Raw genomic sequence first — 18,210 nt, 5'->3', positions numbered from 1 at the left:
TGATCTGATTTTGATTTAAATAATAAGAAATTATGTGTATTTCAATTGTAGTTGAATATAATCGTATTAAATCAGTTAGGACCAAATAAAATAAAAAATAAGGTTTTCATTTTAGGATTTAGTTTTTTTTTTTTTCCATTTATTTTTCACTCTTTTAGTAATGACGCATGAAAACAAGTGTTTTCATATTTCTTATGAAGTTTACATGGACAAAAATGAACCTTAAATAATCCAATCACTAGAAATGATATTACTTCTACCAGAAAAATGAAATAATATATGAGACTAGGGTTAGCAAGGTGGTTCGTATTTGGATTTTTGACAATCAGTAGAAAATGAACTGATCTGATCAACCGATGGCTTAACTAAGATTCGAAAAAAAAATTGACAAAAAAAAAAACATGTTTGTATTAATATTTTTCATATACATATATGTCACTCTTATTTATGGCTTAGTGGAATAATAATAATAATAATAATAATAATAATAATAATAATAAAATAAATAAATAAATAAATAAATCATAAGCTAATAACTTTTGGGGGGATAGAGGTGAGAAAAATAAAAACCACAAAGTAGTTATGCTTAAACATGAAAATATAAGGCCACACGTGGGAAATAATTTCTAGAGTTGTGTGCTACACTCCTATTAGGAGGAACCGACGTGGCGACAGCTAGATTTTGTTACCATGTAACAGACTAACAGGCTTGAAAACATGAAATCTGGAATCGATCAGTCTAGATCTGGAACAGCTTCGGAATCAGTGTTTTAATGCCCAATCCCACAACAGATGATGTCACTCAAACGGTTGTGATGCTTCTGACTGATCCATCTGCAATATGGAATCTACTCCTATTGTTTTCTTAAGAATCTCAAGATCGCAATAACAAAGAAAAAGTATTGACAAGTCAACAAAATACGTGACGTTCACTTTACGTAGAAGCCCTATACTATCATAAAATTACTAAAGAAGCCCAAGATCATGCCGTTTCACTCTTGAGGTCCTTTTTTCTGACGATGTGGCAACTAAGATCCGTGCGGTGAAGTTATACTTCACTTATATAATTTTTTTTTGGTAGAACCTCACATATATATAATCACGCATAGAAAATCCTATGTAGCAATTGCATCGATACAATGAGCATCGGGTGGCTAGAAACCCCTTGGGGCATGTGTTTAGATGCTCTCAGTCGTTCGATGCTCATCGCTCCTCACCGCTCATTGTAGAGGATGTGGACTTAGAAAATTGACATGCAAGCATAGGAAGTCTGAGTGCAAAGTCTCACATGATGAGATGTGGGGTCCAATGAGACGTTTGTCTGGTATGTATTACATTGGACTAATCCTTATATTACTAATTAAGTGACAAATAGTGAAACACTATATTTCACTAGGCGGAAAAATTTTGGCTGCTACCCGGGTTGCAACCAAGCTTACTGACAGCCAAAGAAACGGAATAATTCACTTCCCCCTAGGGTTCACAAATGCCAGGTTATAGTATTTTTCAAAATACCCTTTTAGATTTTATTTCTTTGGTTGCCATAGGGGTTGTTGCAACCTGGGCAACAGTTTTTCTATTTAAATTATAGAAGAAAGAACCCTGACAATTGATATAGGCAACACTAGCTTGCAAGGCTAGTGGAAGAGTTGGTAGGAGCATCTTTAATGCATGATTTTTTCACAATCGCCTATGTCTAAGCATAGACAACACCTGACTAATAGTGTTCTTTCTCCCTTAATTTATTAACAACAATTGCTCGATTAATTGTTGAGTTAACACCTATTTATAAACAGAAAGAAAGAATGGGCCCTTTAAAAACTAATTACTGATTGGCGTCAAGTGAAAGTATCTAAGAATAGTTTTTCTTCACTTACGGTGAAGAGATTCTCTCAGAATCGTTGGTTATAAGTACCCTTCTTTCTATAAATGACTACAATGTTTAAGAAGCCCACCCAACTGCAACAAAAGTTGTGGGTTCGGCGCCCATTTGAGAATTTGGAACAGAGCCGAACAGGTCAATGGACCTTTTTCAGTTGCAGACATGGCTTAAAAATAAGATCAGATGCTCTAAAGCTTGGGCCAGAACAAAACTTTATGGTGTAATGGGCTGGGCCAAACTTGACCAGCATGCCAAATCTCTCTATGAGACACAGATGGCCACATGGGTCAGCCCAGATTGGCATTAGTTTCAGCAGATTGTTTATAATCTGCGTAGTATGAACGTAATTAATTTCCACCACAAAAAAAAAAGTAATTATTTTTTGTTTTTTGGGTAGATATTTGGAAAGATTCAGAATAAGGATGTAAATCGATGGAATTCAAATCGAATATAACATTATTCATATTCGCATCTGCATCTGATTATCTTTTACAGGGACTGCACAACTAGGGAGCTTTTTTTTCGCTTATTATAAAATATTCTTTAATCATATTTTTATTATCATACCGAAACAGATTGGATAAATATCCAGCTCAAAATTGAAATATCCGTATCTGCATAATATTAGCTTTCAAATAATTGAGATACTTTCTGAAATATTTTTGTGAATGTGGATTTTCCTAAAAACAGATTTGAATATGAAAGAAGAATTTTTAACTATTCATTTACGTCCTATCTTAGAAAAAAGCAGCATAGCGAGTGCACTAATAAAGAGTGGCAAAAAGGGTAGTCACTCCGTATGAGATGGAAAGAGGTAGAGAGAGGTTGCTAGTATACCCTTCTCAGTTATCTTAGAGAATCTTCTCCCTAAATACTTCCCAAATGTACATACATGAGAATCTTTTCAGTGTAGACAATACCAAAAGTTTTTCTTAGTTCGGCAAAACTAGTGGCTATCCATGGTTTAGATTAAGTTTTGACACATGAAAAGTTGATGTGGCAATTTCGAGCATATGAATAACTAAAAAATGACCTAGACAGGTCACATATAGGTCAAATTTTATACTCATTTATCCATGTACCTCCTATGTGTAATTGGATTCCCTTGTAATTTTAATCATCTGTTTCTTTTAGAGAGAGAGAGAGAGAGAGAGAGAGAGAGAGAGAGAGATTTGGTTAGGTACTGAGACTGGTCAGGCTGAGGTGAGAGAAGGGGAGGGTTTGGTTAGGTACTTATGTGATAAACGTTGACTTTGAGCCTTGCATTTGGATTAAACCAGAAGAAGTAGTAGCCTTATCCAATGGGAGCAAGACAAGAGGGCAAATGAAGAGCTCTGATATTAATGTCAAACACACGCAAAGAGGCCTCCTTTTGGGGCTTTCTTCAACATGAAGGAGCAACCAAAACCCAACAACTAAAGCCGTGAATTCGTTTCCCTTTCTCCATTAATCAATTTGCTTCACTCCATCACGGCCTCACCTTCGTACATTATTATATCAACAAATGATTACTCCAAAATGCCTCCAATTAGAACCCAAAGTAGACAAATTGAAGCATTATAACCACCAATTAAAGCTTTATAAACTAATTTGCAAGTTTGATTAGATTCGAGTAAATTATCTTTAAAAAAAGAAAAAAGTAAATTATCTTTAAGTTTTATAATCGAAAGTGTTAATTCATCAGAAATTAAGGTTGTGTTTAGTATGTATTATTAGAATAAATTTTGGGTCTAGAACATATTCTGAAACCTGATTCGACTTTATTTTCTCGCTTTAGAATACATTAATGGTGTATCCGGTGCACAAAACTCCAACATGTGCGAGGTCCAGAGGGACGAGAACTACGTAGCTTTACCCCGAAAATGTAAAGAGGCTATTTCAACCACTTGACCACCAAATCGCAGCATCACGTGCCCCTCCGCTTTAGAATATATCCTAAACTCCGAAATGTTTGAATGGTTTTGAGTAGGGTTGGTAGAGTGTATCAATTGTTAAAAGTTACCACCTCTTCTATTTAACTCTGCTACAATTGCACTACCGAATGGCAATGCTATCGAGCTATGCCTTGTTTTCCAAATCACTGCCCGGGGTGGGTGGATGGGTGATTACTGTTCCTTTTATGGCGACCCTGCAACGCCAAACAATCTCTAATTAATGGAATTTAAAGTTGGGTATTTTTTTAGAGAGAGAGAGAGAGCAATTAACCACCTCGTGTAAAGTGGGATGGTTGGGCTGGGGTAGTGGGTAGTTTCGTCTGCCACGAGAGCAAACTATATGTGAAAAAAAAAAAAAAAAAGAGAAAGAGACATCAGGTCCTAACATTTGTCCCTAACCTTTGCTATCCACATAACATCTTATCTTAATTCTTAATTTGAATTTTTCTCCCAGCTACTGCTATAGTCTTTTACCCAAACAAAAAAAGACTAATGCTAGTCTTCTAAGGCTTTTTTTGGTAGGGCCAGTCTTCTAACATAATAGTACAAAATTAATCCCTCTACTTTCTATAGGAAGAAAAATGTTTCTCAGAGAAGGAATTATGTGATAAATGTAACACACTGAGCCCTGAGGTAGTTGGCATTTTCTCATTTCCTTTTTTATCTTGGCTTCTTTTAGTTGAACTACTTCTGCATCTGACTTTAATATGGTTATAAATGAAGGTGGAAAAGTATATGATTTGGAAAGCCTCGTTTCTTCTCAATGAAAACTAACACTCATCTGTATGAATTTTTCATCTGGTGGGTCCTCTTTGGCAATCCAGACTTTGATATATATCCCTTGAAGAGCCTGATCTATGCAGGCTAGAATTGCATCTATTGATTTCCATGGTTGCAAAAACCCTGATTGCAGCAATCTGATTCATGTGGGTCCTTGGGAAGGATGTAGGATGATGTACCACATTGCACCATATAGTTCCTCCTCCCCTTCACATGAAGCAATACTATTAAATTGAGAAAACTAACTTTAGCCCTGTACATGAATGTCAATCAGTTGGGGTTCTTAAAGTGAAAAAGTGGGTAACAGCCATCTGTTTTTTTCTGGGAAGTAAGTGTTGAAATTAAATAGGAAATTCAAATATAGTTCGAAATTACAGAGAAGCTACATTGTTTTATGTTTATGATCTCATTTGACAAAGAACAGTAGAACCTTTCTTAGGAAGTCCGGTAGGCCCATCTCCTTCAATGTTCACCCATCTGTCTTCTTCTTCTATAAAAACACTCCAATTATTTCTCAGCATTTCTCTGTGAGTTGCTTGAGAGGTAAAGAAGAAGAACTTGAAGCGACAATGACAAGAAAAGCTCTGTTGATCTCTGTGCTTGTTGGGTTGGTTGGTTTTATTGCAGTTCATGCTTATGGGGAGAATGCAAATATGGGTAGCTTTCCAGAGAGTTCTTACTATGATAAAATGAAACAAATGCAGAGGCTTAAGGCTTCGCTTCTCCGCCCTGATTTGGCTCCTGTATCTGAAATTTCCATTTCACCTTCTCCCAGCTATACTCCAACGGTAATTTTTCTTGATTTTGTTTATTTTAGATCTATCTTAGATATTTTTCTTTACTTCTGCATAGTGGTTTATGTTCTTCAGTTCAAATGTTCTTTTCTGCTGTTCTGTGTTTCACTTATGAGAATGCCAGTGGTGATCATAGTGGATTCATCCTTTCTAATGCATTATCAAGAAAAAAAACTTGAAATCTTAATATTATGGGTTATAACTTATTTAGTGATAATAAAGTTCTTGACAAAGTCATGGTTGGTGAGAGGTCATGACTCATGAATTCATATCTTCTTGCTCTGCATTCATCATGGTATAGTGGATGATCTTAATGTCTAGTGACAACAGACATGATGAAGGGTTTTATTCATTTTTGTCTGTTTATCAACAAACTATCTTACTTTTTTCTTGTTTACTTCTTCAACTCTTGTCTGGTTCTTTTTATTTCTTTTTTTAGGTATCAGGGTTTTGTTATTAGTTTCTTTGATTTGGTTGTTCTTCTTTGACAATCTTGGAATTTTTTGCTGAATCAATACAATTTCATGATGCTGTAGATGTTGTCAAGATCTCGAATTTATCGTGTAATGGACTATGGTGCAGATCCAAGTGGAAAAACAGATAGCACAGAAGCACTCCTCAGGGCAATTTCTGATGCTTTTCAAGCCCCAAGTGACAGAATTCTTATGCAAGGGATTATTAATCTTGGTGGTGCAGAGGTTTACCTTGAAGGAGGCTCTTACTTGATTAGTCACCCCTTGCAATTGCCATCCAGTGGTGGTGGAAACCTCTTGGTAGGCTCCAAAATTTCTTTACTGGTTTTTTTTAGAACCCATAAAAATGTTATTCAGATCAAATTCTTAATTCTCATTACTGTTACTATGACTTGGTTTACTGAAACAGATTCATGGTGGATCACTGCAAGCATCTGATGATTTCCCGGCAGACCGGTATTTAATAGAGTTGTCTACATCTTCAGCTAATGAAGATATACAGGAAAAACCCAATTCCATGGAAGAGCAGCTTTCCTCGTCAACCTATAGTTATGAATTTATCACCCTCAAAGACCTTTTGTTAGACTCCAACTACAGGGGAGGGGGAATTTTAGTTATCAACTCACTTAGAACTACTATAGGTAATTGTTACATTACCCATTTCACATCTAATGGAGTATTGGTCAAAGGTGGACATGAAACCTACATTAGAAACTCTTTCCTTGGCCAACATATAACTGCAGGAAATGACCCAGGTGAGAGGAATTTCTCAGGCATTGCAATCAACTTAAGGTCCAATGATAATGCTGTCAAAGATGTTGTCATCTTTTCTGCTGCCACTGGTATATTAGTATCTGGTCAGGCTAATACACTCTCTGGGGTACATTGCTATAACAAGGCTACTGGTTTTGGTGGAACTGGAATTTATCTACAGCTACCTGGTTTGACACAAACCCGGATAGTAAATTCTTACTTGGATTACACCGGTATTGTCGCAGAGGATCCAGTGCAATTACATGTCTCAAACTCACTCTTCCTTGGAGATGCTTTTGTTCTATTCAAGTCTATCAAGGGTGTGGTGAGAGGTGTAAACATTGTTGATAATATGTTCTCAGGAAGTGATAACGGGATTGACATTGTACAATTGGATCAATCAAATGGGCCTTTCACGAACATCGATCAAGTTGTGATTGACAGGAATAATGTAAATGGGATGAGAGTAAAGGCAACTGTTGCAAGAGGATTGAAACAAGGGAATGGAAGCTTATGGGACATTGACTTCAATCAGGTTCTACTATTTCCTAACCTCATAAACCATGTGTTATACACATTAAGCACAAGTGGTTCGTTCCCTAATCATGCCTTGCGGAATATGTCTGGGAACCATGTTGTTGTTGAGTCAGATAAGCCAGTAACTGCTAGCATCTATGTTATGGTGGATCAAAGTCCTGCAGGTACTTGATGACCTGACTTGTTATGAATTTTGAGGAAGAAGTGGAGAGAATACAAGGTATTCCAGCATGTCTCAGTGATCTCATCTATGTATTAGAAGATTCACAAAGTGCAGAATTGAAACTTTGAATTGACCAGCAATTTGATGAAAACAATGATTCTTGAGTGGAAAGGGTTCATTTTAGTCTCTAGTTCAATTTTAGGTCCCTTTGGCTTTTGGTCTTGACTACTCTTGAAAGAAATGCACATAAGGTTTTTACAGTTGATTTTGTTAAGCATGGTTGGACTTTGATGACCATTTTATTTTTTTTATTTTTGGCATAGATTGAATGATTATTGTCCTATCAAGAAATTCACGATAATGACAAGTTGTTCTATAAGTTGATTTTCCTCCGCTTATTCCAGGAGTTGGAGACCATGGATCATTTGAAATGAAAAAAGAAATTGGCATTTGCATAGACTTGAGGTCATTGACTACAGAGTTAAGAGAGCATAGATTGATTAGTTTCCATTCCAATGAAACTCTGTTTCCCCTTGGGCTTTGTTTATTTTGCCGTAGAATTTGGGAAAGTCTTCAGTTGGAAACCAGAGCATTGAGAAGCATAAATATATTATATAATTTAATTTCGATTTTTTTTTTTTGAGTAAATATATCTAATTTAGAATTAAAGGTTACAAAAAGGGAAACAGAATGCTACCCACTTGCATTACCCACAGGGTAATGTTCTTTCCTCCCAAAAAATAAAATAGATAAATAAAAAAATAAAGATGCCTACTTAAAGAATTTACATGTTACACTTCATTTTTTATTTTTTTTTGGTAGGACAAGTACTAAACCTTCAAATATATATACAAGAAAGGACAGTTTTGTCTTCACTGTTGCTGAATGACGGGACAACCCAGATGAGATCCCCTCTCTCTCCCCCATCCCCCTATTATATGGGGTCACAATGGGCCATCCATTCATTATGATCTTAGGAAAACTCGATCCAAAAAGAAATAAGATTACGTATTTGACTTCGATGAGCAAAAATGCATTGATGAACAAGGAATATGAATACAAAAGGTATTTTAATTACAAAAACCCTCACAGGCCAGAAAGGATTTAACCCAGTTTTTAAGGTCTATTGGTCCTTTCAAATTCCCAAAATTGGCCATTTCTTTTGGGCCACGTTGAAATATGGGCTTGAATCTCAAAATGGCTCTGAGGCCCATGAAACTAACCATTGAAGCCTGCCTTAAACCCAGAATCGTCTTCAATCTTTTGTTCTCCAAGGGTAAATCTCTGCAACTCGATAAAGGTTTTGGCCTTTGGGGAAGAAGCAAGACAGAGTGCGAGCTCTTCTTCCGCTCTTCGTCTCTCAAATCCTCAGAGCACTCAAGATGACCTCTCTGCAATCAATCTTCCATCAGCAGCGGCGTTTACGCCTTCTTTCAACCGCCGCTTTTCATGTCCGCCTGGCTCACTTCAAGGTCAAAACTCCAAAACCATCAACACCTCCATCTCCGCCTACACTACCGAAGCCACCTCAGAAGCCTGTATCGTTCACCATCCATGACGAGACATGGGAAGACCCTTATAGCTGGATGTCCAACCTCAGCGACAAGGTCGCCATGCGTCACATGGACGTCTGTATGGAGCAAGAAGAGAAGTACACCGAAGCTGTCATGGCCGATTCAGAACGTATCCAGCGGAAGCTCCAATCCGAAATGGCCAGCCGAATGGCCATCGACCTCTCCACTCCACCCGTCCGCTGGGGCCCCTGGTCTGTAAACCCCAAACCCTTTTTGAGAATATTTTCTTTTTCCCCTGCAGATCCTGTGCTTGTTTTTACCATGTCAAGGTCGGCTTCCTCGTCGCAGGTTGTACTACAGGCGTGTCGAAGAAGGGAAGCAATATCCAGTGCTGTGTCGGAGGTCGGCGAGCTTACACGAAGAGTTCATTTCGTATAAGTCTCCTTTTGCGTGTTTTGATTACACTTCTGGGAAGCCAATTGAGCAAAAACTTCTGGATTACAATCAAGAAGCCGAGATATTTGGAGGTATTGCGGTAGTTTTTTGTGCGTGCATTCATCGTTGAACTACAAGTTCCGTTTGATTTAGTAGTCGTTTTCTAGTTGGTGTTGCAGGTTATGCTTTTGAAGAACTATCAGAATTGTCCCCAAATCATCGTTTTCTGGCATACACAATGTATGACAAGGACAATGATTTCTTTAGGTTATCTGTAAGGGATTTAACTTCTGGTTCGCTGTGTAGTAAGCCTCAAGCTGATTTTCGAACTTGGCTTGGGCAAAGGGTGGGCAAGTTTTACTCTACACTGTAACTGACAACAATAAGAGGCCTTATCGGTTGGTAGATTCACAAGTCTGCTCTATAGTATTTCGTTTTGTAAGAACTTTAGTGTTTTTTTTTTCTTCTTTCTTTGGACATACTTGTTTCTGATCTCTTTTCTTTTGTTACTTTCTGTTAGGATCTTCTGCCGCATGCTTGGAACCAATGAAGATGATGTTTTGCTTTCAGAAGAGTCAGATGAGAATGTTTATGTTAATATTAGGCACACTAAGGATTTCCAGTTCGTGACTGTAATACATTCTCAAACAATTCTTCCACGGTAGAATTACTCCATGGGCCCTTTTAGATTATCCTTGGCAATCCTTCTATGCTGCTAGTGATTTTAGACTATCATTAATTCATTTTTTCCCTAATTTGTACAGGTGTTCTTGATAAATTCTGCTGATCCTTTGGCTGGCATGACATTGGTGTGGGAGTGTGAAACACAAGCCCACTGCATTGTCGAACATCATCGAGGATTCCTTTATCTATTTACGGATGCCACAAAAGATGGACAACCTGTTGATTCCCATTATCTGCTCAGATCTCCTGTTGAAACATCTAGTTCCAGAACTTGGGAGGTTAGCTCATTTGATTTTCTAGAGCTATATTTTATCATGCCATTCTTGTTCAAGTTTTTTTTTGGTGTGAACACAGTGAATCTTAGGAAATGTGTTAGTTAAATTCATTGTCCTTTTGTAACATTTGATTTCTCTTAATCTGCTCTCTCTTAATAATCACTTTTCTTATTTATACAGAGTGTATTTATTGATGAACCAGATTTTGTTGTCGAGGATGTTGATTTCAATGACACACACTTGGTGCTCATTTTGAGGGAGGACAGGATTTTCCAAATTTGTTCTGTTAATCTACCGTTGCCTAGTGAAGGTGAGCTTTGTATTTTGTATGATTTGCTTTTAAACTTGTGTTCAACATTCTAGGTTATTTTAATTCTCTCTGTATGTCATCACATTCTATAATGGTTACAATATTGAGTCCGCAAGAAAGTGTTTGTTTGTAACAGATAACCCACTTACGGTTGCTTATAGGTTCATTTTGAATAACTTATAGCCATGTGGTAGTGAGCAAGGAATTTTCAAATTTTTTGCTTGTATCTGCCTTCAGTTTCTTCTTAGCACTGTCAAGATCCATGTTATTACCCTTCAAGGCATGTAAATGGAATTATGGAACCACAATTCCTAATTCACTGTTAGATTTATCCTAATTTTCTCTCTCTTTCTGGCAGGGAGCAACTCATCTGAAGGAGCTCAATCCACAATTCCTTCCTCTTCCAAAACATGTTTCTCAGATTTCACCTGGACCAAACTATGAATACTACTCCTCAACCATGCGATTTACAATATCCTCACCAGTTTTGGAGGGAGCAACTCATCTGAAGGAGCTCAATCCACAATTCCTTCCTCTTCCAAAACATGTTTCTCAGATTTCACCTGGACCAAACTATGACTACTACTCCTCAACCATGCGATTTACAATATCCTCACCAGTGGTATGTGAATTGTTCATGCTGGTTTAATAAGAAAACTCATATCTTGGAACTTCTTCGTCACATAATGTCTATTCACTGATTTAATGCTAAATTGAAAACCTGTTTATGTAAGTTCTTTTATGAACATAATCTATGTTTGGCAAAGAGGGAATGGTGTTTAGGTTCCTGGAAATTAAATTTATCTGGTATCTACTGCCATTTAAAGAGTTATGGCCCCCGTAAACCTCTTAATATGAATAATCCAAAGCAGCTATTTCCATACATAATTTCAAGACAATCAACAATCCAACCCTGAAGAGATTCCCAAAATTTATTCAAGATATTTATTTTAAATCATAGAGATATCTTGAGTACTTACTAGGTGTTGTGTACCTTGCCAAATACAAGACAACATTGATCATGAATAACTGTGCATTCTATGGGAACCATAAAGAAATGAGCTGTTCTCTTTTGAGAGCAGGGAGTATAAGCAAGGGAATCTCAAACAGAAAGGAGCTAGTTATGAAATTTATGTAATTTTCAACTTTGGCATCCTAGGTCCTTGAAATAGGTTACCAGCCTTTTGACTCTCGCTGGTTTGTTCATTGTCTAGTTTTCATCGAGATTATCTCAACTTTTTAGACAAGGGAAGAATATCATGGTTCTGTAAAAAAAATTGCATACTTGAGCAACATGGTAGAAAAACATTTGCTTGAGTAGTCTGTTTTATTTTCTGAATACAAAAGAAGGTAATGTAACCGTTTACAGCTTATACTTTATAGTTTTGCATGTGTCTATAGATGATGAATCATCTGTGTTTTTTTCTGTTACTAACCCATATGGATGTTTTTGGCAAATGCCTGATGCTGTGGTGGATTATAGCTTGTCAGATGGAAAGTGGATTATTGTACAACAACAGAATGTTTTGCATGAAAGGACTCGAACTTTGTATGGTACAGCTTCTTCTAGTAGCAGCATTGAAAAATCACCAAGCTTAAAAAGTTTTGGTCTCACAAACGAGGCTAATTGTGAAGATGATCGTTTGTGGAACGAACTGTTTGAGTTCTATGCTTGTGAATATTATGACGTCTCTTCACATGATGGATCGATGGTTCCTTTGACTGTAGTATACTCACGAAAAAACAAGAAAGGTGGGAATCCAGGGTTACTTCATGGTCATGGAGCTTATGGCGAGTTATTGGACAAACGGTGGCGCAGTGAGTTAAAAGGCCTTCTTGATCGTGGTTGGGTGGTTGCATATGCTGATGTTAGGTTTGTTTGATATCAATTATTCTGTAGTTTCAAGTTTGGTGTGTAGATTCTCCAAGTAGCTCGTCTGAAAACTTATATGCCGTTTCACTTTATAATGAATTACATTATTGGTTATCTAATAACTCTTTATCTTGCCTGTACATCACGGAATATTCTCAAATACTGAATTTGAAACTTAAACCTAATTGTTGTTCGTAACCATTTGAATGTCTTCTATCATCAGGGGTGGAGGAGGTAGGGGAAAAAAATGGCACCATGATGGTAGATGGACTAAAAAGCACAATTCTATTAGTGATTATATTTCCTGTGCTAAATTCCTAATTGAGGAAGAAATTGTGCAAGAAAACAAGCTTGCTGGTTGGGGATATAGTGCAGGGGGACTTCTTGTTGCTTCAGCTATTAATTCTTGCCCAGATTTATTTCGTGTAGCAGTTTTGAAGGTAGGCACTGAATGATTTATTTGGTTCTTAGTTAGTCAGTATTTTCTCATTTTATATGCCTCTTGAGCTCTTCTTCTTTTATTTTTCCATCTATAGAATAAATTTTATGTTCATATATCAATAAAAAAAAATTTGTGTGTGTGTGTGTGTGTGTGTGTGTATGATAGTTCAATCTCAATCGAAACCACCGAGATTTCATGAACTATTTTGGTTTCGACAAAGGGTGAAATGAAACTGGGTGCAACTCACTAGGAATGTGTGTGTGATGCAGCAGCATTCCGATGGATCGACCCAAACCCGCTCCAGAACCCGGACCAAGACTCAGATCCAATTTGGGTTCCAAGTTTAATAGAATATTCTAGGATTTTATTTTTATTTGAGAATATTGTTTCCTATTTGAGTCCTTATTTGCTCCTAATTATGTTAGCCTAGGTATAGGAGATTTTATTTCTATCTTAGTCTTTGATTTTAATTAGAAGGTTTTAATTTTATTTTATTATAAATTAGACATGTAATTCATGAGAAGATTAGTTGATTAATGAAGAAAAATTAAGTTGAGTAATGCCTGCGTGGCTGCCCTTCTTCTTCCCCCTCCCCTTCTTCGTTGTCTTCTTTTCTATTCCTTCTTCGTTCCAGCAGCCCTAGCTGTCCAGCAAGAGAGGTATCGATCTCCCTTGACTCTTCTTCTGTCTAGGTTTTGTAGGGCAGGAAGCTTTATTTGAGCAAAATTAACGTATATATATAACCCTTTGGATACATGTGCCATCTCAAGTATATGGTCACCATGTATTGGACTACCGTTGTATTTTGAGTTGTAGAACTTTTCTTTCAAAATAGATGAAGTTCAACAATTAATTGGAGGTGCACATAGGTGTATCCAAATCATAGAGGATTATGACTCCCTCCTTACTGGTAAACCTTCAACCCAAAAATAATAAGGAAAGTGGACGTAAGTGAACACTTCAACCTGAGGTTTCAAAGAAGTACGAAGTTGCCGCAAAAGGGGAATGGCATCTTTGTAATTTTCAGCCAGTTATGCATTTGAGGCTGGAATTTTGTTGATGAGATGGATGCAGGGGTCCTCCCTCTATCAGATACACACCCATGCATTGTCATGTGGGTGATTGTAAAGCGTTGAACTTCACCAGCAACAGTGACATTTAGATCTGGAGATCTACTCCCCCCCCCCCCCCCAACCTTTTTTTTTTTTTCCCTTCTTTTGGTAACAGTTGACATATAGAATGTGTTGGACTTCACTCTCTCATTTCTTATTCTTAGTACTTATTTACCTTTTTCTTCTGAAATCGTAAGCTGCTGCTGAAATTTTCTTGACGAGCCAAAATTTTGCTTTGAATTAGCCAGTTTTAACTTTGATTTGATATTTCAGGTTTGGTGTCTGGGAAGCTGCAAAATGGGTTGCACGGGTCTGCCAATGTGCTATTTGTGACCCTAAACGCCCAATTCTGCTGAATTTAACAACAGATATAGTGGAGGAAAACAGGTATTTGCAGTGCAAGGAATCAGCACTTGAGACTGCTTTTCTTGTCAAGGGAGGTGGAGATGCCATCATCTACACGAGTCTTGTGATTTTTAGTTGTTTTTAAATTTTATTTTGTATCTTAATGGCAATATTTGAAATTAATCTCATAAAAAGAAAGAAGGCCACATAAAAACAATAAATTATGAATGCAATACTTTATATTTATCATGAAGTTATATATATATATATATATATATATTTCAAAATTTATATTTATCATGATTGTATTTAATACCTAATTTTACGTGGGATTTGCATATCACTAGGACACTCAATAAGTGATGTGAACAATTTAATACCATTTGTACTAAAAGCAGCTCAAAGATCACCAGTGTTAATTGTGTTTCCTTATGACTCCTCTTAACCTTTGGTCTTGAAAATGAAGGGGTACCATGTCCGACATCATGGGGTCTTTTAATACTCACTAATACTTTAGGACTCACCACCTCCTATTTCAAGTTCTCAAAATTCAGATGCATTACAGCAACCAATCATCTTTTGGACATTTTAATTGGCCATTTTGAAAACCTCATGTTCATATTAGTTCTAACAACTCACTCTGTTATCCTTTTTTGAACTATCACATCATAGTTTATGTTGGTGTTACTAACTTTTTAGACAGGTTGGATTTTTGATATTCTTGTTCAAGGAAAGTTCTATGTAGTCAGGATGGGGACTACAACTACAACGCTAGAGGAAACAAAAGCCTATGGCATTCTTCAAGGGCTAAGATTGACAGTTACTAAGGGTTGAGCTATCAGTGGAGTTTGATTATTTTCCAAGAGTTTACTTCAACCTATTCCACAGCCTTCTAACAGCAACTAGCCATTCCTTTCTTTTGCAACTTTTTGGGAAATTCGCTTTAACTTTGGGTCCATTTCTCAGTTGTATTAATCCTGCCGTCATGCGTTTTGTGGGAACTTGCTAAAAAAAACTCACTCTGTTATCCTGAAGGGCTAATGCTTAAGCCTTGAGTTCACTGCATGAAGTTCATTCTTTGCATGAGGATATCAGGACACGGGACAGGATATAATGATTTCAAATTTCAAATAGAATCTATATTAGGAGTTTAGAAGTAGGTTAAAATGATTTTAATGCAACATGTGAACAAGAAGCAAAATGATTGGCAACAGCTATCATGCAATTGAAGAAATGCACCACCATAAAGCAGATTTTCGTTGACTATTTTATCAGTCACAAAGAACAAGGTTCTTTGAAGAAACCATTCAACATTAAGCACCATCATTTAGAGGATAAAATTGTGGCTATTTGCAAACATGCTAAGGTGTGAAGCAAACTGCTCCACTCATCAAAATGTTGAGGCAATTAAGAACCTCACAGCGTGATGCATATGCCTCACAAACATGAGTTTTATAAATAAATACATACAAAAATTATTAGAAGTTCATGACTCAAATATGATGAAAATAAAAATATAAGCTCTTTAGTTGTAAAACACAATAAGAACATTCCTTTGGTCCTGAAAGTTAAAACCTACAGAAAAATGAAATGAATGATTGAACGTAGCCAACGGTAAAGTTTACTGTTAATGGAATTCTTTTACCCCTACCTTTTACGGTGCCCAAAAGTTTTTCATTTTATTTTCCACAGATATTTCACTTCAGTTTACTCACTTCAAACCATACAGAGACACAAGCCGGCATTCCATTAGTTCATCAGAATCATCACATTATAAGATGGTGATCCGCGAAGACAGAAATAAGTTACACTACGTAGGGATACTTCATATCGATCAATCAGTTTTACATGTACAACAGAAAGATACTAAGAGATATGATAGAAAATTGGATCCATCACCACATGTACTTGTTAAGTTACATGTTGGTCAAGAAACTCCAGGACTGCCAAACCTGCAGCCCAAATATCATCATCCAAAACTTGCTCTGCAGGGGAGTGACTAATGCCTCCACGACAACGAACAAATAGCATGCTTACCTGAAATTAAAATAATAGCACAAGTAAACCATGACAAATTTCACTTAAATGACAGAGAAGACCTGGAAACGAACCTCGGCTAAATGAGACATGGCCATTGCATCATGCCCTGCTCCACTCATCAGAACAGGTACTTCATCTTGAACCTCACCTACCATCTTTTTCAGGGCAGAGTAAGCAGAAGACTTCATTTTTGAACTTAGACCAGGATCACATACAACTGCTCCTGAATCATGCTGAAATGGAAAAACCAGGTAAGTTGATCAACCAAGACAACACCAAACGTTCTAAAGGGGATGGAACTCTCATACCTTGCGTTCAATGTTGCAAGCTATAGAACGTTCAATGATAATGGTGTTAGAATTTTTATGTGGGCTTAACTGATACCGATTGATCCATTGGGCCTAAACAATTATAGATCCACTCTGATTAGGAAACTCCTAGCTCTTTCCATTGTGAGAGTGGAATAGGGTTTTAAGGATTCTATTATAAATATAATACTGACGGTCTCTGCAGCCATTACTTTAATGCCTTATTGGTTTTGGGAGCACGGCTTTCTCACAAGAGCAAGTGCACAGAAAGAGAGGAAACCCTAGAGTAAGAGGCTGCAGAAGATCTCAGTAGAAAGACTCTACTTGCGTAGTTCATCATTGTCATCTTCATGGGAGTAATGTTTAACCACATGGGACAGAGGTTCATGATCTATGTTTATGGGGCTTCTAAACTTATACAAGTATTTCTTTATTCCCATTTATGGTTCATGTCATGGATGTCCCATTGATTATTACAGATATGGTAAATCTATATGGTTATGTATTCTAAGATGAGAGTACTTTATTGTTCTTGGTTTAGGGACTACACCCATGATTAATCTTTCATGATTGATTGATGATTCTTGTATTCTAAATACTATAGGGTTATTCATATGTTTAATATGGTAAAGGATCTCTAACAAATGGCTTCACGTGCCATGTCTTCCATTGCACGTAAATCTATGGTGAAGATTACCCGTAAAAAGAAATTTCAAATTCCATTCTAATATGGTCATAATGGCACAAGAAGGGGGAAATGATGGAGAAGAAGAAAATGAAGATGCATAACAAGAAAAGACAAAGAAGTTCCACACTTGATCTAGTAGGGGAAATGTAACTAAAAAATATGGGACAAGGAGAAGAATAACAAGGATCATGCCATTACCTTGCCTGGAATGACATTACTTGCACTTGGCCAGCTAGATATCTCTCCAACTGTACAGACGAGTGATCCTGCAAGAGAATCTGCTGCGAAGCCATTACAATGGCCATCATAAGACAAGTAGCTCTCAGGATCTTTACAAAGACTTTCCAACAACCCAATTAGTTCAGCAGCGGCGGCCATTGGGACTGTTCCAGCATGCCCCTGCACTCCACTCACTGTTACCTGTAAAATGATCAAATGTAAAACTTATTTATTCTGCATAGTAGTTTCAGCTGGTCACCATTTTGTTTAAAAGTTGATTGTTCATTCAGTTCTCAGAGCTTTGTAATCCACAAGAGAAATGCTTTTGGGATGAAACTTACTTCATGAGTAAATGGTGATGTGGAAATGTAAATGATATCTGAGCACCATGGTGCCATGTGGGACATTCTGATGATTGATTCTGACCCATACCAAAAGTTAAAAACCACCTTGTAAGACAATGGATTTAGTCCTCTTTAACATGATACACGTGGAAAGTGAGAGGCTGAGAGCCTTCTAAAAATGCTCTATATTTGGATCCAAAAAATATACCGTAGAGATCTGATTTTAAAGTGGATCCACCTTATATATTGGTGGTAGTGAGTTATAATAAGGTGGTATATGTATATCTATGATGCATGCATGCATA

General features: G+C 36.9%; 2 protein-coding genes and 1 pseudogene across 2 annotated transcripts in view; 2 read left to right on the top strand and 1 right to left on the bottom strand.

Annotated features, from left to right (window-relative positions):
• Positions 1-5,005: 5,005 nt before the first annotated feature.
• LOC122081461 (polygalacturonase QRT3-like) lies at positions 5,006-7,590 on the top strand. Its single transcript, XM_042648606.1, has 3 exons — positions 5,006-5,384; positions 5,927-6,163; positions 6,273-7,590. The coding sequence occupies exons 1-3, from the start codon at positions 5,166-5,168 to the stop codon at positions 7,323-7,325; spliced, it is 1,509 nt and encodes a 502-aa protein (XP_042504540.1). The 5' UTR covers positions 5,006-5,165; the 3' UTR covers positions 7,326-7,590.
• Positions 7,591-8,554: 964 nt separating this feature from the next.
• Positions 8,555-14,646, top strand: LOC122080846 (annotated as a pseudogene).
• A 1,461-nt stretch (positions 14,647-16,107) lies between these two features.
• LOC122082251 (allantoate deiminase 1-like) overlaps positions 16,108-18,210 on the bottom strand; it is a 20,696-nt gene continuing 18,593 nt past the window's right edge. Inside the window, exons 7-12 of the mRNA XM_042649718.1 lie at positions 17,535-17,762; positions 17,297-17,345; positions 17,237-17,252; positions 16,655-16,697; positions 16,418-16,579; positions 16,108-16,343 (exon numbers count right to left, since the gene is read on the bottom strand). Coding sequence (XP_042505652.1) covers positions 16,218-16,343; positions 16,418-16,579; positions 16,655-16,697; positions 17,237-17,252; positions 17,297-17,345; positions 17,535-17,762 — 624 coding nt within the window. The 3' untranslated portion in view covers positions 16,108-16,217. The remainder of the gene's footprint in view (positions 16,344-16,417; positions 16,580-16,654; positions 16,698-17,236; positions 17,253-17,296; positions 17,346-17,534; positions 17,763-18,210) is intronic.

This window comes from Macadamia integrifolia, chromosome 6 (genome assembly GCF_013358625.1).
Source record: "Macadamia integrifolia cultivar HAES 741 chromosome 6, SCU_Mint_v3, whole genome shotgun sequence".
Lineage (NCBI taxonomy): Eukaryota > Viridiplantae > Streptophyta > Magnoliopsida > Proteales > Proteaceae > Macadamia > Macadamia integrifolia.
Note: the sequence above shows the minus strand (reverse complement) of the source record. Positions and strands in the feature narration are given on the sequence as shown.